Source organism: Lycium ferocissimum, chromosome 5 (assembly GCF_029784015.1).
Source record: "Lycium ferocissimum isolate CSIRO_LF1 chromosome 5, AGI_CSIRO_Lferr_CH_V1, whole genome shotgun sequence".
In the NCBI taxonomy this organism is placed as follows: domain Eukaryota; kingdom Viridiplantae; phylum Streptophyta; class Magnoliopsida; order Solanales; family Solanaceae; genus Lycium; species Lycium ferocissimum.
In genome coordinates this window covers 21745281-21768997 of record NC_081346.1, presented here as the reverse complement: position 1 = coordinate 21768997, position 23717 = coordinate 21745281, and the positions used below count along the sequence as shown (strand labels likewise).

The 23717-nt window shown below is 36.6% G+C and overlaps 2 protein-coding genes across 6 annotated transcripts; one reads left to right on the top strand and one right to left on the bottom strand.

Annotated features, from left to right (window-relative positions):
- The first annotated feature begins 1166 nt into the window (after positions 1-1166).
- LOC132056492 (G-type lectin S-receptor-like serine/threonine-protein kinase At5g24080) lies at positions 1167-5817 on the top strand. Of its 3 annotated transcripts, none has more exons than XM_059448717.1 (5): positions 1167-1781; positions 2558-3924; positions 4012-4192; positions 4293-4749; positions 5160-5817. In XM_059448717.1, the coding sequence occupies exons 1-5, from the start codon at positions 1513-1515 to the stop codon at positions 5496-5498; spliced, it is 2613 nt and encodes an 870-aa protein (XP_059304700.1). In that variant the 5' UTR covers positions 1167-1512; the 3' UTR covers positions 5499-5817. The 3 variants fall into 3 exon arrangements, with proteins under 3 accessions (XP_059304700.1, XP_059304701.1, XP_059304702.1); XM_059448718.1 differs by having other exon boundaries at positions 1172-1781; positions 4296-4749; positions 5160-5815; XM_059448719.1 differs by having other exon boundaries at positions 1654-1781; positions 2505-3924; positions 5160-5815.
- Positions 5818-6462: 645 nt separating this feature from the next.
- On the bottom strand, positions 6463-22009 carry LOC132056491 (uncharacterized). Of its 3 annotated transcripts, none has more exons than XM_059448714.1 (20): positions 21680-22009; positions 20721-20873; positions 20455-20614; positions 18928-19246; positions 16971-17108; positions 16679-16871; positions 16443-16570; positions 15767-15976; positions 15266-15432; positions 13987-14065; positions 12082-12732; positions 11590-11957; positions 11163-11270; positions 10998-11084; positions 10005-10247; positions 9863-9931; positions 9488-9709; positions 8548-8655; positions 7587-7697; positions 6463-6939 (listed from the first exon to the last, which is right to left on the bottom strand). In XM_059448714.1, the coding sequence occupies exons 1-20, from the start codon at positions 21774-21776 to the stop codon at positions 6666-6668; spliced, it is 3885 nt and encodes a 1294-aa protein (XP_059304697.1). In that variant the 5' UTR covers positions 21777-22009; the 3' UTR covers positions 6463-6665. The 3 variants fall into 3 exon arrangements, with proteins under 3 accessions (XP_059304697.1, XP_059304696.1, XP_059304698.1); XM_059448713.1 differs by having other exon boundaries at positions 8548-8658; positions 21680-22006; XM_059448715.1 differs by lacking the exon at positions 10998-11084 and having other exon boundaries at positions 8548-8658; positions 21680-22007.
- Positions 22010-23717: the final 1708 nt, after the last annotated feature.

Sequence of the window (23717 nt, the reverse complement as noted above, 5' to 3'; positions counted from 1 at the left end):
TAATATGTCATATTAATTACAAAGGTGGATCCATGATTTGAACATTGTGATTCGAGTACAGGATTCTAACACAGTGCATTTGATTTATTAGGTTCAAAATGTATAATTTGTATTTATTTAGTGGATATTCTTAATATATATAGGGTCCGAGCCAAAATTACTGGGTTTATAGAACATATGTATGCACCAGCTTTACTCGAAAGGCAGAGAACGGGAGTTGACTTCAGAATGTATAAATCGAATGATCATATATTTATAAATCTATCATTTTATATTAATGGCTTAGTAAGTAATAAACACCTTAAAGGCAAATCATGAAGAATAAAATGAAGATGTAAATTATAAAGATTTATAATCACCTTAAAGAAGTTGAGTAATTTCCGTATGAACAATGATCACGTAACCTTGATAACTAAACAGAAAATGGACTGCCATACTAGCAGAAAGCTAACCTCACATATAATATTGAATTCTTAGACTAAGATCAAACAGCGAAGATGGATTCATGATTAATGTCCTCATCGTGACAATCCAAATGTCCAGTTACTTGTCCAGATAAACGACTTGTTTATTGTTAGGTGTTGACAAAAAGCTTAATAGGCCCGTGCTATCGCTTTCAATGTTAATTATTGGTACAAGATAGTCAATAGAAGAAAATTGAAACTAGCCCACAATTTTTTTTGTATGTTTGAGAGTCAAAATGATGAACATTGAAGAGAAAGCAAAGCATGGCTCCCGAGGCGGATTTAGAGCCAAGTTCTCCGAATTTTACTAAAACTCATTACTTTTAGCTCGAACTATATATAATTAAGAACTTAAACTTTATCCATGAATAATAAGATTACACTCGGGGGCAGAGCTAACGTGTTGGTTATGGGTTCGATCAAACCCAATAACCTTGGTTCAATATTCGTATTTGTCTTGAAAATTTAGTGAATATGAACATATTATTAATATAGAACCTAGTAACTTAAAAAAGTTAGAATCCAAAACCTATGCTTCAAATTCTGACTCTGGCGCTGTATTTACACTTGTTCTGAACCCATTAATTGACTCTAAATCTTGAATTCATCTATGAATGTATCACTATCCATGGAGATCCCAAATTAGCCTAGTAAAGAGGCATTGGGTGCCAACCTAGTAGAGTAGTAGTATCACATTCTTGGTAGTTCCTTATATGTTGCTGCTAGGAGAAAGTGTGAAAACGAGAATAACTTTGCTCCAGCTTTAAAAGTTTGGCAATTTGGTCGATTTATAGTTGAAAGCAACAATGAAATTGGTTAAACACGTGCCGCCACATAGCAGAACCGACCAAAAATCGTCCAAGAATTTTGGTCACTTTTCAACTTTGTAGCTCACCCACCACTGTCCACGTGTTGATATCTCCTACTAGTTTCCTTTAACTCCAAATTTGGAATACTCTTTATTATAAGGACCCCCAAATGCTTATTCTAAGTGAAGCTCATTTTCTTGAAATAGAATTCCACTATAACTTAACCAACTTAATGCTGAATGGTCCAAATGGCTCTACATTTGCTTTCCTCTGCATTGGCCTTAATGCTCTTGCTGTTTCTAGCAGAGCTTTGTTGCTACATTGAGTCAGCTAGTGGAGTTGTTTTGGGTTCAAGATTGTTAGCTAAAGAGAACCAAGCATGGTTTTCTGATAATAAAACTTTTGCATTTGGCTTCACACCAACAGCAAATTCTCATGATCAATATCAATTGTCTATTTGGTTTGCACAACTTCCGGGGGACAGAACACTGGTTTGGTCCCCTAACATGTAAGTGTAACAGCTTTTTCTATTAAGTAATTCTCTTGTAAAGCTTGCAAATATCTTATAAGTCGTGTATGATTAGATTTTCGTTAACTTATGTACACTAATATTTTAACATTTCGTAACATGTAACATGTCATATTCTCACCTAGTGTAAAACCTTTTACATTGTTAGTGTATAGACGTTAAACTTTTTTATTTCTTCCCAATGCAAACTAGTTTGGATTTCTTTCTCTTCCAAAAAAAAAAAAAAAAAAAGAGGCAATTGGGCTAGAAGCTGAGAATGTTAATGTGAAACTCGAATTCTACAAATTGCTATAACATGTAGATATAAGTTTGAAACTTTGAATCGTAGTCTTTCGTAAGGATTTAACTTATATACACTAATATTTTAATCTGTTGTAACATGAAACATGTCTTATTCTCTCAGTTACTGATTTCACTTTTATGGCCTGTAGTTATCATTTAGTTGACCTAGTGTAAAACCTTGTATATTGTTAGTGTATAAAAATTAAACTCATTATTTCTTCCCAACATGAACTAGTCTGGATTTCTTTCTCTTCAAAAAAAAAGGGCAAGAAGCTGAGAATGTTAATGTGAAACTAGAAGTTCTTCAGAATGCTTAACATGTAGACATAAGTTTGAATTATACATTCGCTAGAGATGTTACTTGGAAGAAAATAAGCAGAATGTACTCCTCCATCTCTAGTTTTACTAAAGCTTTTGCAGGTATATATTACTTTTTGGCCAACCGTTTCATTTTGTGTCCATCATCTAAATAGAAACTCTCCGGTAACCAAAGACGCGGTCTTGGAATTCAACAACAATGGAAATCTCTTGTTGATGGACAGAGGCACCACTTTATGGGCATCAAACACCTCAGAAGCTGGCGTTGAGACAGCTGTCATGTCCGAAAATGGAAACTTCATTCTCTACTCCGACAACCTAAGTGTTGTGTGGCAGAGCTTTTCACATCCATCGGATACTCTATTACCTGGTCAACCTTTAACAGCATCACTAGAATTAATATCATCAAAATCACCTGTCCTTGGAGGCTATTACACGTTAAAAATGTTGCAGCAGCATACTTCACTTAACCTTGGATTGACCTACAATGTGCCTGAGTCCTTAGATATGTCACCTGAATTATACAGCAATTATTCTTATTGGTCTGGACCTGATATATCGAACGTGACAGGAGATGTTGTTGCGGTTTTGGATAAAGCTGGAAGCTTTGGTATTGTCTATGGCTCGTCATCGAATGGAGCAGTTTATGTGTACAAAAATGATGGTGATTATGGAGGGTTATTATCTTCTGTAAATCAATCTAATTGGAATAGACCATCTGTTTTAAGACGGTTAATTCTCGAGGCTAATGGAAATCTACGTTTGTATCGATGGGATAACGATGTGAACGGATCGAGGCAATGGGTTGCAGAGTGGGCAGCCGTATCAAATCCATGTGACATTGCTGGAATTTGTGGCAATGGGATATGTAGTTTAGACAGAAGTAAAACGAACGCTTCTTGCACGTGTTTGCCAGGTAGTTCTAAAGTGGGAAATGATGTTTATTCGTGTTCTGGAAATTCTTCATTGACAGGAAAATGTGGACCTCATCATGAAAACTTAACTTCCCAGTTCAAGATTTCTACGGTTCAACAGACGAATTACTATTTTTCAGGGTCATCGGTCATAGCAAATTATAGTGATATAGAGTCGGTGTCCAAATGTGGGAATGCTTGCTTATCGAATTGTGATTGTGTTGCTTCTGTTTACGGTCTTAATGAGGAACAGCCTTATTGTTGGGTCCTAAAAAGCTTGGAATTTGGTGGATTCGAGGATCCTGGCTCAACTTTATTCGTCAAGGTAGAGGCAAACGGCTCAGCTGGAGTGAGTGGTGACAAAGAAAGTGGGCATTCATCAGATGAATCGCAGAGTACACACGATAAGGTTTTGATACTTCCTATAGTCCTAAGCATGACTGTTCTGATCATGCTGCTCGGCTGTCTGTTGTATATCAATATCCATAGGAAAAGATCCCTAAAAAGAGCCCTTGATGGCTCTTTGATCTTATCAGGAGCTCCAATTAGTTTCACCTTTCGCGACTTGCAACACCGAACTAACAATTTTTCCCAGTTACTTGGAACAGGTAAAGACATGAATATTATTTCATTTCTATCTAGTACATTGATTTTCCATTAAAACAAGATAGTAACTGACAATGTTGAGTTGACAGGTGGATTTGGCAGTGTATATAAAGGAAGCCTAGGAGATGGAACATTGATAGCAGTAAAAAAGCTTGATAAAGTTTTGCCTCATGGGGAGAGGGAATTTATAACAGAGGTCAATACCATTGGCTCTATGCATCATATGAACTTGGTTCGTCTATGCGGATACTGTTCTGAAGGAACCCGGAGGTACGTAACTCATTTCATCTTAATTTGATGGTTGATTTTTGTCGAAGTATATATGTAAGCATGCCATATTACATTATTTAATAGCAAATTTTTTTTTCAGCAGGCTACTAGTGTATGAGTTTATGAAAAATGGCTCATTGGACAAGTGGATATTTCATTCATATAATAACAGAGATAGACTACTAATTTGGCCTACACGTTTTCGTGTAGCCGTTGGTACCGCACAAGGGATAGCCTATTTTCATGAGCAATGCAGGAACAGGATCATACACTGTGACATCAAGCCAGAGAACATACTTTTAGATGAAGATTTTTGTCCTAAAGTTTCTGATTTTGGACTAGCTAAATTGATGGGGAGAGAGCACTCTCACGTTGTCACTATGGTCCGAGGAACCAGAGGTTATTTAGCCCCCGAGTGGGTCAGCAACCGGCCAATAACTGTAAAAGCTGATGTTTACAGCTATGGGATGCTGCTACTAGAAATCATTGGTGGCCGGAGAAATCTTGATATGACTTGTGATGCTGAGGACTTCTTTTATCCTGGATGGGCTTACAAGGTACTCAATTGATCAGTTTTTGTAGTGAATTTTTATTTCTTGATCAAGAAGCAACCCGTTTAAAAAACCTATTGCAGAAATGCAAGGTAAGGTTACATACAATAGACCCTCTATGGTCCGGCGCTTCGGAAGTCCCTTTGCATAGCGGGAGCTTAGTGTACCAGGCTGCCCTTTTTATATTATTCCATTCCGTGGAAACTATTAAAACTGAATTACTACAAAAAAAAAAATGGAATTAGCTACACTTGGTCGCTAATCTGTTGCTAATAGGATTAGCGACGGATTTGGCTGTTTAGCTACGGGAGTTGACTATTTAGCTACGGAATTTGGCTATCACTAATTCATGTTTTTTTAGTAGTTATATATACTAAAGAGGCTTCTGCAAATGCTTCTTTTTGGTGTTTTTCCAGGAAATGACGGAAGGAACCCCAGAAAAGGTTGTGGATAGACGATTAGAAGGAGCAATTGAAAAAGAAGAGGTAATGAGAGCTTTGATGGTAGCTTTTTGGTGTATTCAGGACGAGGTTTCAACGAGGCCTACGATGGGGGAAGTGGTGAAGATGTTGGAAGGATCAGTTGACATTAATATGCCCCCAATGCCACAAACAGTTTTAGAGCTAATAGAAGAGGGCTTAGATCATGTATACAGGTCTATGAAAAGGGAGCTCAATCAATTCAGTTCCTTCACTGTTACTACTGATCCACCATCTAATGCTACTTGCAGTTACTCCACTATGTCACCTAGATAGTTCAAAGGTGGAATGGGTCAGTAGGAATTTTTGGTAGGATTATGCAACTGTAAACCCATTGATGCTTCACGTAACATTCAAGAGCCCGCAAAAATTGGATTACCCTAGTGTATTCTCTTCCCTTTTGCTATGCCTCACTAGAATTGAACGATTAATTTGTTTATTTCAAATAAACATACTTATATAGAGACCACCTTTCATAGAGGTTTGAATAATCAGTTTTGGGTGCATTTTCTTACCAGACCTGGAAAACAGAATATAGTTCTCTTAAATTTTTATAGTATTCGATGCGCTGAACTTTCGGTTTGGTTAATAATTGTAAAGGTTTAAGTGTTTGACAGATCTGCGTGAAATCCATGCATCCGGTGTTTACATTAAACCATATTAATTTACAATGATTTAGTGATAATAGTGTATGTAAAAACACCTTTATCTATCCATTTGGTTGGTCTAAATATAGACTTTTCCAAAGGGTTGTCAAACAGCAACTTATCCCGAAATGTTAGATAGGGCACTTCAGATATTAAAAAGGAGAAACAATGATGTTGCGTTAAGATAGTCAAATATGATGACTGAACTATAAACCGTTAATCCTGTATGGATTGATACTATAAACCGTTAATGGATATGCTTAATTATGAGTCTGACTGCCCAAATTTTGTAGTACTTCTTACTTTTTTCATACTTGGATATGATGACAAGGTTAAAACAGCTTGCTGTAATTGTTGCAACTAACCTATATTCCATGTGATATCCTTAGCTATAATGAAAGGCCAGGTTAGTGTTGTCAAATCATTTTTTCAAGATATTACTAGACTATTTTACATAATGATGCTAGGTAATCTTATGATAACAGTTGAAATAAACACGGAAACAAATTGATATTTACGCAATCAAAATATGTTAAAGATATAAAAGGCTTTAGATTTTAGTGAGTTACGTTAGCTACCAAAAGAAAGGGGAATAAGCTCGACTCTGCTATTATATTTCTACAGGTTGATTCATCACTTGCTAAGAAAATTTGTGTTGCTTATCCAGCTTTAGAAATAAGTAAAAAGTGACTGCCCTCTACATTCATCTACACAAGCAACTATCCTAGATACTTTAATCATAAATTTACATTCCAGTCGACCACAAGTTCTCAAGATGCGCTGACTTACCCTTGATTTATTCATCTTCCTCCACATCAATGACCATCCTCAGCCGCCTTCTTGAGACAGTAGTAACAGGGGCTTCAAGTGAAGCATCATCATCCTCAAAATCAGACAATTCAGAATGGAATTTGTCCTGCAATTGCTGATCAGCCTGATTGCCGGGAGGAACATCTTGCTCACTGCTAAAGTCAGTTGCTAGGTTTCCAGCATCAACATCACCTTCAGCGTCTGAGGCAGTATTATTAAGTTCTGTATCCTCCATTGCAGTAGCCTCATCGATCTCTCCCCTTGAAATACCAGAGAGGTTAAGATCATGTTAGTTAAGTAGTCGATGAATCAATGCCAATGGATCTAAAATCATGACATGCTTTATTGAGGAAAGTAATTCCTAATATGTAAAAGCACAAGAAAATGCTGTTGCTACAATCAATTTGGGCTGGCCTGCGGAGAAAATATAGTCTTTGTCAGATATTAATGGTCCCTAGATTGTATGCTATATATGCCTGAAACAGTGTATGATAAATTCAAGCTGAAACACCCTACTATGATGTGAATGTAGATAGATAGCAAAAGTTAGTTTAAAAAAAATAACAGGAAGTAAGCAATGGTATCCAATTTAGGAAAGCAAAGAGGATGGCCAAAAGAGCTCAGAAGCACAAGAAAGCTAGCATAGTAGTTCCTTCAGAAACTAGAGGAAGATCCCAAAAAGAAATAGGGATGAGGTGAGTGAGAATATGAGAGGCTCATACTCAATGAAGAGACAAAACTGGCATAGTAGTTTTGTGAAGTTCCTAAGCAAATAGAGGAAGATCCCAAAGAGCAAATAAGATAAGGTGAGTGACTAGATAAGAGAGTCATACAAATGGAGGACAATTGCACTATCCACCTTGCTACCAGAAAAGGTGATAACAGTAAAAACATAGCCGTAATGTACCTTTCTGGGTCATTACTATCTTTGTCTTCAATGTCAATTTTGCTGCTGATCTTCATCAAATTTATAATTAGCTTCCCATCCTCACTCTGTGGATCAGCTTTTTTAGTTTTTCTGCATCAAAAAGATTAAAATAGTTATAGGTGTCTACTTCAGAGAGTAGTAAATTTACTAACTGAAAGCAACACTGCAATATAATTTAGGATGCCTCCTAAGCCAACTCGGCAAATATCTACACTATACACAAGATTTTGTAATTCGATGACAGTCAGTTCTCGAAGAAGAAACCCAAACTTGACAAATGAAAATACCACCTTCCTGTCCTAAAGAACTAGAAACTTGTGGAGCATGACTAAAAGAACCCAAATTTGACCAACAAAAATAGCTCCTTGCTGCCCTGAAGAAGTAGAAGGATGTGAGGACCATGTTCAAGCTTTATAAGTCTATGAATAGGACAACTCAAATAGGTAATTTTGATGTGCTGACAGAATAAAAAGACTTGTTGGTTGGTCACATAAAGAAACTGTTGACAGGACACTGAACAATTACACAGTACACACGTTTCTTAATCTGGCCGTTCAGCATGGTGCTCCAGCAGCCTATGCAATTCCTCCCCATACTTGACATTTTCACCTTTTACTTATTGTAAATAAACTGACCAGCCAATCAGCATATATTTGTGCAGCTTTGGTTGTACCAAGCAAATTGGGATAGTTCTATCAAAATTTAAGCAGGTCCTCTAAAGTAACTATGAGGCTTGACCCATTGCTATCTTCACTTAATAACTAGGAATGTGTTAATCTTTTATAAGCTATGTACACATAAATCCACCATCTAAAGCAGGAAGAGAGGGAGACGGATGTCCACGAAGACTGTTCATTGATTCTCAGAAAACAAATAACAAAGTTCAAAGTCATGTATAAATGATGTAAAAGAGAGGAGAGGCAGACAAAAGAAAGCATACACCAATAGTGAAGTCAGCAATTCATCATCAGACTCATCTTTTGATGATTTCTTCCTTGTTTTCTGGTTCTCTCTTCCTTCAGAAGTGTTTCCTTTCCCCTGAAGTTTGCTCCTGAAACTCCATAAAACAATGAAAGCCCTCATCATATATTTGGTGGGAGCATAGTAATTTTAATGTATTTACTGTTCATTCAAAACATTTCTCCGAGCAAGATGGATGATAATGTCACTGATTGCTATGACTATAGTGCCTTTTAACTTCTATCTTAGATGCCATTCAATAGCATCACTACCCAACTCAGATATGAGAAGGAAGCAGGAGACAGTATCACTAGAATATCTCCTTCACTATTTTTCTAAAAAAAAATTCTAGATCTGGAAGAACAGAGCGTACAAGCAATAGCATCTGCAACACAAATTGCAGGTCACTACTTTGCATATCCCGTATATACTAGTAGAAGGTAAATCTACAACAAATAAAGGATATCGATATCCACCAACACTTTAGTTGGAAGGTGGACGCAACCCGAAAGTTTTTAGGAAAATCTCTTCAATGTGCTGACATTGACTACAAAGGAATTACCATGACTGATGGTTCTCAATACGGTTTTTGGCGTCAATATGCAGAAAAAGACAACAGCAGAAACTAGTTTTTGAACATGTAAAAGAAGCATGAAGCTAGAATACATGCTGAAAAGGAGAGTGAGAGGAGGTTTATTAGAACAGAAGCTCCTAGGCCGGTAGCAAATTTCCTACTGTGCTACCAAAGACTAGTAGTGGAAAAAAAATCATAGACGGAACTTCAAGGGGAAAGGATATGGACGCCCATCAGATAAGACAGTGCACTGGAGTAAATTACCCTGGATGTAAGGAAGAGTGATCTTCTTCTCAAGATAATCCAAAATTTTAAGCTTTGTGTGCATCAAAGAACATAATTGTACCTTCTCATTGATAACAAAATCTCATCATCAGAGTTGTCTGAACCTTCTGTAGAAGCATCGCTTGCTTCATCCATCAATTGCAAGTTGGTTTCTAACCTTCTCTTTTTGGAGACATACAAGCCAAGTTGCTTAAGTTTCCGTGAAATCTTAGCTGCAGATACAGTGCCCTCAGCATCAAGTGCATTGGCAATCATGTGGCTGCACCTCTTGTGATCTTTAAACCTTTCATAGTAAAACCATATCATAGTATTAGCCTAGATATAAGGAACGGATTTATGAAAGCCAATGTCTCAGAAAAGAGTCACTTTCTTATTAATTTATGTAGAAGAAATGTAAGGGGAAAATCTCCAGTAAATAATGGGTTATAGAACTCACTGCTCGTACAAATCTTTGATCTTCTGCTCCTGCTCCTGACTAAATGCTTGCACTCTCTTTCTAGTGTGCCTGAGAATGACCAGCAAGAATATTTAAAATCAAGTTCATGAAGCATAAAACTAACTGCTTTAAACACACTTACAGATGCCTTCTCTGTGAAGTACCCTCTTCTAGTATATCTGAATTTTGAAGTCTGATCTCACTTTCTAGAAGCATTTCTTCATTCCTAGGTTTGTTGAGAGCACTAGCATTTAATGCCTTTTTCTTCCGTGGGATTTTGTATCCTAACTGTTTAAGTGCCCTGGAAACTTGGAGAGATGAAATCTTTCCATCTGGATCAAGGGCTTCCGCGATAAGGTCACAACAATTTTGATTATCTTTATACCTGAAAATCATACAAGAAGAATTCATACTCTGCAGAACAAAGACTGGAAGCAACATAGAACATTCATCTACAGGAATCTGGAAATGGCAGTTTCCAGTTTTCATAGTTTAAGTTAAACGTTTTGGTTGGTGTCGGATCCATAATCACGAAACATGCAGTCAATGTTTATAATAGAAGCGTGTTAGGTCTGTTTCACACTGGGGAGATTGATAGACCTCACAAAGTTAATGGAGGGGAAGTGGTATTCTAAAGATAAAATCTAATGTCAATTTCCCGACCAATTGCTTTGGGATGGTGTGTCCCGAGGAAAGACAAGGATAAGCTGGAGATAGCAATGCTGATTCTAAAAGATCAATTTTTTTGCAACATCAGAGGTATATTGAGAGAACGAGAGAACATCATTAACAGAATAGAATAGTCAAGAAGAAAGTAAGAAAAGGATCATCATTTGTGAAGCAATATGAGTGGATAGTAGAATACAACGATTTACGAATTTAGATCTTTTCTTAAACTTATTTTTACATGTGTGCCACCCTTCAAACATGAATTATTACTCCATAGTTCCCAATTCTATGGCCTAATTTAACATATCATAAACACTTGGGAAAGAGATTCGACCACTTATGGGACAATGCGAACGTGGGAGCTAATCGGGTACACTCGGCATGTACAGACTTCTACTTTATCATTGGTAGGATTAAGAGGAGGGTTTCAAACATACAAATAATGAAACTATATACATAAATATACCTCTCAAAGAGTTGCTCGGCTTTCTGCCGTGACTCATCATTAAGAGCTTGTAGTTTTCGTCTTTTAGGTTCCCTCTGAGACTTCTGTCTGCAATAAAAACACAATAAAGGAGATGGCTAAACTGAGAAATCAAGAAGTGTAAAAAAGCATGAAAGAGGATCATACTTTCCCAATTGTTGCTTCTCATTCATCCCATCATTTGAGATTGATGTCGGGCTTTCCGCTCTCGCTCCCAAACTTTGGTTACTCCTATTTGTGACCTCTTCCTTGTTTCTGCGAACAGCATTGAATTAAAAGATTCTGTTGGAGGAAAAAAGTTGACTTGGCTGTTTATCTTAAGAATAAAAGACCTACAACATTATCAAAAGCTATTTCATCTTTTTTGATAGGAAATTATCAAAACTTTGAAAAAGATAAACAGCTTTAAATTAAAAGTAAAAAAATTAAGTTTATGAAGTCTGTCACAAAAATAAATTCACTGCAGAAATAATATAGAATTCAACATATGACATTAATGTTTTCTTTGATTAAAGCACAATGGTATTTAGCAAACAACAATAGCATCCTTGTAGTATTAGTGCAAACATCCTACCTGACAGCCTCTGAAAAAGGTAATGGAACATCAGCTTCATCATCTCCAAGGGCATCAGCTAGACTTCGGCGGACCCATCCATTGGCCTCAGATGAGCCAACTTCACCAGTCATGGAAACACCTGAACTGTTTTTACCATCTTTCTTAAATTGAGATAGCTCTTTTAGCATGGAATCACAAGTGAGATAATGACACTCTCTACGTGATTTCGAGAAGAGAACCTCTATGAAAAGTAGGGGATTACTCTTCATTTTGCGCAGCATTCTCCGAACTAAGTTTGTCAAAAAGAAGACAATGCTATCATATTCTCTGCAAGGCCTTGACTTCTGCTCCTCCAGAATGTCATAGAATATGGTGAGGAGAGAGAGCTGTATATCAAGCAGAAAATATTAAAATGAGATCTGTTACTGAAGCTTCACATTAATCTTGTCACAAATAGAAAACTTGATTGCTTTTCAACAATTAAAACCATATAATTCTTCAATAAATTACCTGGTATAGCATGGGAGAAAGTTCGAGATCATCGCATATTTTCTGTAATATGCATATCACAGAATTATTTGTAATAATGGAGTTACTTTTGTAATACTTAAGCACCCAACAAAGGTTGTGAATGGTGGAGTTGTTTGCAAGAGTAGAGACCAAAGCAGATATTTTGAGATCATCTTCTTTAGTTAACACATTTTCATCACCAGAGGAATAATCCCCGCCTTGATCATGCTCGTCATTAACATCATCAGAAAGTTTTTGTTGCGTCTCTGGCAGAGTGTTCTGGTGTCTTCCTGACTTAGCTTCTAGAGAAACAGGTTGATTAACCTGATCTAGGATTGTTATATCTTCTTCTCCCTTTCCAACTACATGAAGATTATTTGACTTTTCACTTCCAGAGCCTGCAGCATTATTGTGAGTTGTATCAGTACTCTCAAGCATTTGATCATCGTTCACCGTTGTACATCCTGTGTGTTCATCAACCTTATTGGAGTCTATGGCATCCTCTCCATTCTGAGCTAATCCAGTATCATGACTAGAGCCACCAACACCTAGCCCAAAGGAAGCTGAATCTCTAATCATTTCATCATCATTTTCCTTCTTGTCATCTGTAACTGCAGTTTTGAGTCGTTTCTTTCTCGACTTTTTCGAAATCTACACAAAATTAAATCTTTTTTAGTCAATAGATATCAGATGCTAAAGCCAAAAAAAAAATCAATTAAACTATATATGTAGCATCTATGAAACTTCAGGCACAAATGAGATATAGATCCTGCTGTGGCATACTGAGCCAAACCTATGCACTTCCTCTGAGATAGCAAGAAAACAAACACGCTTCTTCATACACATCATTCTGTATTGTTTTGGTTGGATTGTGGGGGAATGAGGTTGGGGAAACAACCCTTCCTTACAAGCGAGGATTTCAAAATAGGGACACATGCTGTTGAAAGTTCTTTATTTCCTGCCAAAATATGGCAGCAATTATACTCCCAAGTAATTCATTCCCCCAAAGTGTGGGTTACTAATCTATGAACTTCCTTAGACTAAAGGACCAATATGTTCAATCAGTAAGCAAATAACTTGATCGAGCTCAGAAATGTCAACAAGAAAGTTACATATTATGACGTTGCCAGTATAGTTGCAAGCGTAATAACCCTGGTTGACAATAAAAAATTCTGGGACTAATAGAAGAAAAATCATCATTCATCTCTCCTATATCTTTCACTTCCCTGGTATAAATAAATTTCTATATACACATAAATAAATATAAACATACACACACACACAGACAATATACATACATACAATGTAAGTGTGTCCTTAAGTTCATGGCTCATTTCCAAATCCGACTGAGACATTCAGATCTAGAGTAGAAGAGTTAGCCAGAGATGCACCACCCAAAACCAAATGAAACTTACCTCATCCCCCATTATATAATGCAGCTTCCACTCAAAAAGAGTTGAAAACGTGAGTAGGCAATAGTCTAGAACGCAAATGCCACGCCTGCAGAACTCCAAATTTACCCCCCCCCCCCCCCCACCCCCCAGCCACCAATACAAAGATAAAAGGACGGTTTTCTTTAGATATGGAACATGAGTCAAAGTTGATGCTATCTTGTTGTGTTCACTTCTTCATTATATCTTTATTATAGAATTTAAATCTGGACTGAATGAGCATTCATACAATCTCTCCCCAATCCAAGCAATGTTTTTTTCACTCCAACTAGGTTCTTCACTTCAGAGAAACATCTACTTAGCAAGTATCTGCTGGAGAATATGAGCATTGAAGTTTGATTATAAGTGACTGAATCATTCAAGATTACGAATAAAAGCCCTTAGAAATAATACAAAGTTGTTGCTTGTCAGAAAATAATAAAAAACGCAAAATACAAAAGTTATCAGGGAATACCCTTAATGAACCACGTGCTTGGAGGATCTCCATCAGCTTTACAACTGTATTGATTATTTCTACCAGATCAGCGAGGTAACTGGCAATAATAGATTTAAGCAATTAGCAGGAGAAGATTATATATGCTTCAGGTTAGAAATACTTTTTCCCAAACACACACAACATTGCATTAACCTGATAAATTCAATGCAGTCAAAAACAACAACAAATAGTGCTTTTTCTCTTTAACAAATAGCGCATTTTGATTCATACTGACATGGTTCCATGATTAATGCAGTGGAATTAGAAGCCAACATAACAAAGTTATCTCATAGACCCTTTGTCAAAACACGGTTTATAGTTTCTAAATAAAGTTTTCTGTAGCTAAGAAAACTCTAGATTAAAGCTGTTCTGACATGGATCAAGAAACTATAGTTATCAACACGAAAAGATACTTCAAAGTTACACCGTTATGAACTGTTCCTACAAAACAGCTTCACCTGAAGGTTGTAACTGAAAGCAAGTTTTTAAGCAGAGGAAACATGCAAAATATTTTATCCATAGAGATGGCTTTACTGTGGCAGTTGAATCACATTAATCCAAAATAAGAGTGCAGTGTGTAACATCTATAAAGATGTTCAATGAACTAATAAACTACAAGTTGATTTGCTCCTCATTCATAATTCAATATTGGATGTCATGACACTTGGTGCAGCATCACATTTACTGCATTCTAAGTTGCTCGGACTCGGGTGCGGGTGTCCGATACGGGTGCGGATCTAGAGGTTGGATCCTTCATGATCTAAATTTTAAGAATCGGGGATACAGATCCAGGTATGGATACGGGTGCGGGGATTCAGCTAAAAATATTTCAAATATCTAAAAATAGAGCTATAAAACCTAAATTATGACATATAATGTGGAAAACTTGAGGAGAAAATATTGATCAAGAAAGAAACCCTGGAAGGAGATAAAAGGAAATGAGTAACATAGAAATTTCTATGTACAAGGTATTCCATTTTCTTCAATTTCACCTTAGCTTTGTTTTGATTACATAAATCATTGAATCCGTTTGGAATTTCTCCGTCGCTTTTGGTCAAAGTACCCAAAATCAATTGACCAGACCGGGTACGGATCCCAAACCCACACCCACACCCACACCCATGTCGTATCGACATGGGTGCGGCACCAAAAGTGAAGAGTCCGAGTAACTTAGACTGCATTCATACTCAAATTTTCTCCAATTTTCAAGAATGACATAGTTCTTTTAAGAAAAAAAAAAGTGAGCCAGAAGGGAGACCTTTTCGACTGCTTATGGGTATCAAACGATTTGATCTGGTTCAAGAGAAACTGAGTCATCCCTTCTTCAGTTTGATCATAGAATAACTTATAAAGAAGAATTCGGGCTGTGTGATGCTCCTTGGAATCTTCTGGAGACAGCTTAAGCACCAACTCCAGCATAAGAAGCTGGCAACCAAAATCAGTATAGTCAGAGAAGGATCCCAAAGTTTGATTCATGTCACAATACCCGATATTTTAGACCAATACTTAAGATGAAGCAGATATTGAAGCAAGCATCAAACAACAGCCTTTGGGCTGGCAAATGCTGCATACTGCTAAAGGTGTGACTAATCTCATTTTATATTGTTCTATGAGTGCATCTCCTAGAATCTGCATGTTGTACCTACTTAACCATGCAGAGGCATCTCAAAAGGTACATGCCTCGCATTCTTTTCATCAACGCTAAACGCTAAACTAAGATAAGGGGAAAGACCCAAACTTTGGGAGAAGTCGTGATCACCATAGTTTTCATTAGAGATCCTGCCACATAGAGAAACTTGCGGTCGTTTGTCTCCTTCAAGGTCTCGAGCGAATAACGCCATCTCAAAAGAACCAACTGGAACATTGATTCATTTAAGGACTCGGCAATAGGACCACATACACAGCCTCTGAACAATGTGCTACCAGCTCTGGAATCCATGGGTTCTTGGGTATCAACTTCTTCGTTAGGCTGATCAAGTAAGAGAATCAAGAAAAAATTGAGATATGAGATGACAAAGACAAAACAAGGTAAATGGAAACTACTTGCTGAAATTCCAACAAAAGAGAAAAGTACGCAATTATGCAACAAAAAAATTTCCACGAACCTGTATCATTTATTATTACATCTTAGCACTTCTCTTTTTAGTGTCTCAACTCTAATGATCAGACACCAGAAATAAGTGGTTTAGATTATATTCTCAATGTTTTGAGTAAATGTGTATGCATTCTCTCTATAGCTAACAATTTGCATTAACTATTTCAAAGGATAAATATTCCTGAGAGCAAATAATCCCAATTATAAATATTTCTTTCAGTTTCTAGCAACTCAGTTACTAATGAAAAGGGAGCATAAAAGAAACTGTATTGTGCACGTTTACAGATAATTCAGACACACACAAACCATATAACTTCACTTGCTTAGAACATTGGTTTACCTGATTCAAAAACTTGTTGTACTGAAAAGAAGTGACAAACTGAGCAACCTGAAAGAAAATAACAATATCGCTATTCTGAATAGCATGATGTTCTTTTTCAATGTCATCACGAACTGACTGCATCAAGACTGTTGGGAGTTGAATTAGAACGGAAACAAAAGGAGTATCATAAAAGAAAGAAAGAAATAAAGAAGGAAAAAAGTGAAAGTGGATGCATCATTAACCACATATCTCACCGTTGTACCCCCCTCCTAGGAACTGGTTAATAAAATCGTAGAGCAAATTTAGAATCTTATTCTTAGTTGCTGGTAGTGTTCCTTGGTCCCACACAGTCCTTTTTGCCGGACCTCGGTGCTTCTTATGAGCAATCATCAGGGGATCATGAGAAACAGAACAAGGATTTCCCTTAATTAAAGTTTTAGAACCATCCTGTTAAATAAACAGGTTAACATTAGAACTAGCACGACTATAATACTATCAGTTCTAATATATAAAATCCCCATTTCTTTATTCAGGAAGATTAATTACCATGGAAAACCGTGTAAAAGTTCCGCTGAACTGAGAATAGCAACCCAGGTTTCGTTGTCTGATAACTTTTCTCTTTTGACGTTCTTCTTCTATTATATCTCTGAGGGAGTTGATTGAAATATTACTATCTTCATCCACCTGATGAATAACAAACCAAAGAGGGGGAACCAACGGTTATGATAAAGCTTCTACACCATATGAACTAGTCTAACTCAGAAAATGTCACAAATGCATGCAGAAAAACATATGTTCTCTACTTGATGACGCCTTCCTCCAAAACTTCACAACGTTAAAACAATTGCTAACAAAGGAAGAATTTTATTACTGCACTTCTTATCTTGGGGATGCACAACAACATCTTAGTTCTCATGATTAAAGGATAAGATAGGCCAAGGAGCATAAAACTCACATGGCAAAGCAATAATACCATGTTATGCTTCTTGAAAGGTTATTGAATCGGTCTCTTCACCTCACTCAAGCATAGGCGCAATTCTGTTCAAAACTTGCATAGAACGTGACAACACACTAGGAGATCTTTCATCTTCTATGGGTACAAGAACTACGCCTCAATCCCAAGCTAGTTGGGCTCGGCTATATGAACCTAACTAATTATTTCCTCCGTTTCATTTTATGTGTCTTAGTTTGATCGGGCACGACATTTTAAGAATGTAAATAAGACTTTTTAGTATTGTGGTCTGAACTAAAGGTGTGTATTAACCAAAAATACTTTTTGGGTCTTGTGGTCTTAAACATGTCATCTCATTCCTAAAATGAAGAGTCATTAAGGGTAAAATGGGAATGTTGGAACTAAAACCTTACAAAATATAGAAAGAGGTCTTTTTGAAAAAGAATAAAAAGGAAAGTAAGACACATACATTGAAAAAGAAGGAGTATGTAGCTCCATTTAGACCCATAGGAATCCAATATTTAGGTTGCTAGCATTACAAGTTCTCTACATTTTCTAATACAATACAAATCTCTAGCAAGACTAAACGAATCCTAGAAAAATATAACTTAATCACAACTAATTTGTATCATTTATTGGATCTTTTTCTTTCATTGTACCCAAATTTGTGCTAAGTCTACATGAGTTCCTAGAGATCGTAGGTCTTTTAAGACAATTCTTCTATGTGATGTTAGGTTACTTGATCCTGTTTTAACACATTTTGTCACCATAATTCCACACATACGGACCAGTGCGTCGAGCGACATAGAACATGACCAGACTATCCCAAGCAGCCTTCTCTCATTTATCCACTATATGTGCTACTTACACTTTCTGCCAAAAATAAATATTTCTGATCTTGCCTAAATATTGTATGATCTCACATCCATCTTAACATTCGCATTTCTGCAACATTTCATTTTGATAGGTATCCTCTTACATAACATTATCAATCTTAGAACCGTTCGATAAGACTTGTTTTTTACTTTGATAGGTATCCTCCTATAGCATAACACTCCAGATGCACTTTCCTATTTCAACCATCCTATCTTTGATTCTATATGTAACATCTTCATCTATCAAACCATTCTCCTAACACTTGAATAAAATATTAAGATTTATGTACAAAAAAGTTTTTAAGTGTGTGATCCATTTCATCTCCTCTGAGTATTAAATTTGAGAAAATAACTTACTTTAAATGTACCTACCAGTTCTTTTATGGATGTCAAACACCACTAATGAATTGTGTAGAACAGTATTAAAAGGTGCCCTTGGTATAAGTGGCATGTTTACAGAAAGAAAATGAATCTCTGTTTTCTTTCAAAAAAATTTCCAAGGAAATTAAGTGTTGTCAACCAAAGTTGCTAACACAGCCCACCTTCAATATACCATTCTGGTCATAAGAAGATCAGCCCAATTTACTAGTGCTAAATCTAATCAAAATTACAATTTCATCCAGAAAAGAAGGAAAATGGACTCAATTTGTGGCCATGATATTGCAAAAAGACTAACCTTTGGATCCTTGAAATGTGCTTTAGCAATCAACTCTGGAAGCTGACCCATAAATATATAATAGAATGTCTCCAACAAAAGCAAATTATCGTGACGAAGATAGCTACAAGAGCCACCAACTTGTTGTGAAAGAACTAATATGACCTCCATTACATTCTCTTGAAACAAGAGCTCCAGAAACCTATCTCTCAGAAATACAAATTCTATCATCGAACCGCCAGATTTCTGCTGGGTTGATATGTCTTGAATAGCCAAAACATTACGAAATAAAGTAAGCACCAGCTGCACCATCTTCCAGTCATCTTCTGTGAAGGCCTCGCTGTTGACATGGTAAGATAAGTTTATAACCAGATTAACATGTATGAACCCATGATGAAGCAGTAGACTATCTTATGTAAGCTTAGCATTCTTATACTGAAGTAAAGAGAAGCCAACAAAGGAATATGACATGTTAGTGGGATTGATAATTAGCCTCTCTAACAGAATGTTAATGAAGTTCCGGAAAGAAAAAATAAATAGCATTCGTAAAAGTTAGCTAATTAATTTATGTGGTAAAGGCAACACAAATCCAGGGCGAGCATTAGCTACTCAGATCAAGAAATTTTGATAGAAGCTTTGAGTTAGAAGTATCTCTAAGAACTGAAAACCTTCTTGATGGAGGAGTACACATTAACAAGAATGAACATCTTTGAATTTGTAATTGCTCACGAACTCATTCATACGCGGTAAGCCAGGAAAAACTCTCATGGTTCAAGGCCTAGATACTTAAATGTTCTAACTTTCGGATAATAAAGATTCCACCCCACTATAAGAAATTCTATGCCAGTAGCCTAGGAAAATAATGCCCTTCATGGTGAAACAATAAGAAATTCTATGTCAGTAGATTAGAAAAATAAGTTGTCCTTATTTACCTTAATGAACCATGTCCTAAGGCTACAATATGAGTATGGCTACTTATCATGGATCCTTCCAAATGCACTCCAAAAATGAAAAAATTTAGACTTATCCTAAATGCCCGTATCTGCTAGCTGATCTGCATCTATGTAAAGTAGTGCCTGTTTAGCAAGGGAAGTACAGAATGACATAAACTCATCACAACTTTAAAAATGATTCAGCTAAAAACAGGATTTGGTTACAAGATTGGATTAGCTCGTTTTATGTTTTAATTTAAAAGTAGGATAACTATTCAAAACAGTAACCACTAATCTTCTATGGCAAATGCAATATTTTCATTTTCACCCCTATGTCACTTGCCTTCGCAGAAATAAATCCATAGGTTTTAGAAAAATACTCCTGCTGAGCACATACGGGTGGAAGTTTCTATAGGCATATTTCTCTATTTCTATCTCCAGAAACCATTCCACAAAGCTATTAAAACATGAATATACCATCTCTAATATTACATGGGTAAGCCCAACTTTTTACATCACTCTAAGGAAAGCACATTCTAGCTGCTGAAAATGATCGCAGTTACCAATTTTACATGTTTATGTACAAACAAAAATATGACGCGATAATTGCAATTACCAAGCCAAATTTTCCAATGGGCTCTCCAACAGAGACATTATCACTGGCACAGCTTCACTAAAGGTAATTGATGATTTTATTCCCCATAGAAGCTCTATCTGTTGCGGTATGTCATTTGATGTAGGCTCAATAGGCATCGTTAGAAACACCATAACCTTTACTGTAAAATAAGATGGAGAGGGAAGGCAGACGAAATTAATAAAAACAACAAATTTCATGTTTACTGATATAAAATGAACGGACAATAAATAAAATAAGACAGAGACCTGCATTTAACAGCAGATTTCGGTCATCTTGACAATATTCAATAATGGGAATCAAATCTTTGCCCACGATATTCCATTTACATACTTGCTTGAACACTTCTCTTGTTTGAGGGTCATCTCGTCTTAGAAACCTCAACAAATCCTTAAGATTATCTGCCAAGAAACCAGGATAATGAATAACCAATTAAACAACCATCAACATAGCTCAAATGTAACATCCATTTACAAACTTGACACCCTCTACACTAACAGAAATTAATATGACACTAGAATAAACAAATTAGCTTAAAGATGAACACTTTTCATCAATTAATCAATCACCTATAGCTCAATTCCAAACTAGCCAACATCAAGTATATGGAACCACGACAAAGAATAACCAATTAAACTTTTACCATTTCAAAGGAAAAAAAAAATTACCAATTAAACAAAACCATCAAGACAGCTCAAATTGGACATCCATTTACAAACTTGACACCCCTTACACTAACAAGAACTAATATGAAGCTAGAAAAAACAAAATTAGCTTAAAGATGAAAACTTTTCATCAATTACTCAATCATCTATATCTCAATCCCAAACTAGCCAAGATCAAGCATATAAATCACTCAATACAGGCCCACTTCATTCAAATACCAAATAAACGAGTTAACCTTAAATAAAGGAATTGAACGACCAATAAACCATTTGGCTTGAACTAAGGGTATGTTTAGTATGGCGGAAAATGTTTTCCTATTTTCCCTTGTTTGGTTGCACTAAATATCCTGGAAAACATTTTCCATTAAAAAATTTACAGAAAACATTCTCCGAATCAATAAAAACACACCCAACACAAGAAAATGAGTCGGAAAATCACTTAATTTTCTTGGAAAACATTTTCCATCATACCAAACACACCCTAAAGGTAATTTTTAACTGTTTTAGTAATGGAATGGGCAAAAAGAGAAATGTAAACAAACCTAAGCAGTATTCTCCTTTGGAATAGCCAATTCGATTTCCATCGTCATCTTCTTCAATTATACCAAGGCCAGCACATATAATTGACAACCCTTCCATTTGATTATGAATTTTTTTGAAGTAAAGATTTTCTTGATTCAGGTATAATTGTTAACGAATAGGATTTGGTGTGAAGATTTTTGGAAGAAAGTTTCGATCTTTTTACGAACTGATGAGTGAAGTGTTTAGGGTTTAGATGGCGCCAAAGGGTTATCTGAAATGATTTTCCCGCGCTTTGGAAATGATAAGGTGTTACCAGGACTACCCTAGAAGTGGAGTGCCCGTCACGTGGCAGACTGTCATTTGTTGTTAAGATATAGAAAACCTTTTTTTTTCTTTTTCTTGTTTTATTTTTTGTTTCCGATGGCAAAAGGGTAAATGCTCGAAATTTAAATAAATCCTCGTTTATGAACGTAAATTAGAAAAGAACAACAATAGTTATAACACTCTTAGATCTCTTTGTTTACACTTATTGGAGGTCTCAATCTGAATGGTTTAGACCTTAGATTATTATGTGCATTTGTTTTCATTAAGATTAAGACGTCTGAATCTGAATGCACATCTGAATTATTAAGATATTGTCTCTAGGTCTGAACATTGAATGATTAAGACTGTTTATTTTTCAATATCTGAATATGCATAATGTATTTATTTAAACATAATAAATATACAATTCAAATTAAAAAGTAATTAAATTGTAGAAAATAAATACAAATTTAATTTAAAAAATATTATTTGATAAAAAATAACATTTATGCTCACTGGTAATAGTGGAGATATTTTGTAGTCGTGGTGAGCGGGGGTGGAGGGGTGAGTGGGTGGTGGCGGTTGGGGTGAGGGGTGGGAGATAGTAGGGGTGGGGTTGGGTTTGGTGGTTGGAGATGGGGGTAATGGGGAGTGGGGGTGGGTGGTGTAGGGTAGGGGTTGATGGTGGGGTTCGTGAGGAGTAGGGGTGGGGTTGGTGGTGGGAAGTGGGGGTAGTGGGGGTGGGTGGTGGGATTGGGGTTGGGGGTGGGGTGGGAAGTGGGGGATTGGAGTGGAGGGTGCGTGGGTGGTGGGGTGGGGTTGGACTGGAGAGCGCGTAGGGGTGGGGTTGAGGTAGAGGGTTGGGGTTGGAGCTGATGATAAAAAAAATTTCATACAAAAATACCACTTAATAATATTAAAACTTGGTTCAAGATCATTAAAGACCTATTCAGACCCAATAAGTGTTTGGATCTTAATGCAAACAAATGCACTTAATAGCTTAAGGTCTGAACTATTCAGATTCAGACCTTCAATAAGTGCAAACAAATAAGGTCTAATCATTAAGATCTTGAACCAAATCTTAATACCATTAAGAGGTATTTTGTATGAATTTTTTTTACCACCATCTCTACCCCCACCCAACCCCATCCCCACTACCCACCCCTCCACCTCAACCACACCCACCCTCAACTCCAACCCCACCCCTCCACCTTAACCACACCTACCCTTTACTCCAACCCCTCACTCCTCATTACCAACCCCAATCCCACCCCACACCACCCACCCCTATTTCCCCACCACCCCAACCCCACCCCACACCACCCATCCCTTACTCCCCACTACTAACCCAACCTCACTACCTCCCACCCCCATACCCCAACCACCCACCCCAAACCACTCACCTACCACTAACCCAACCCTACTATCTCTCACCCCATACCCCAACCACCCACCCCTCCACCCCAAACCACTCACCCACCCCCACTCACCACCCACCACGACTACAAAACATCTCCACCATTACTAGTGAACATAAATGTTTCATTTTTTCTTTATCAAATAATATTTTATTTTATTAAATATGTATTTATTTTTCTAATATTTAGTTACTTTTTTTATTTGAATTGTATAATTATTATGTTTAAATAAATACATCATGCACATTCAGATGTTGAAAAACAAACTGTCTTAATCATTCAGTGTTCAGACCTAGAGACAACATCTTTATCATTCAGATGTGCATTCAGATTCAGA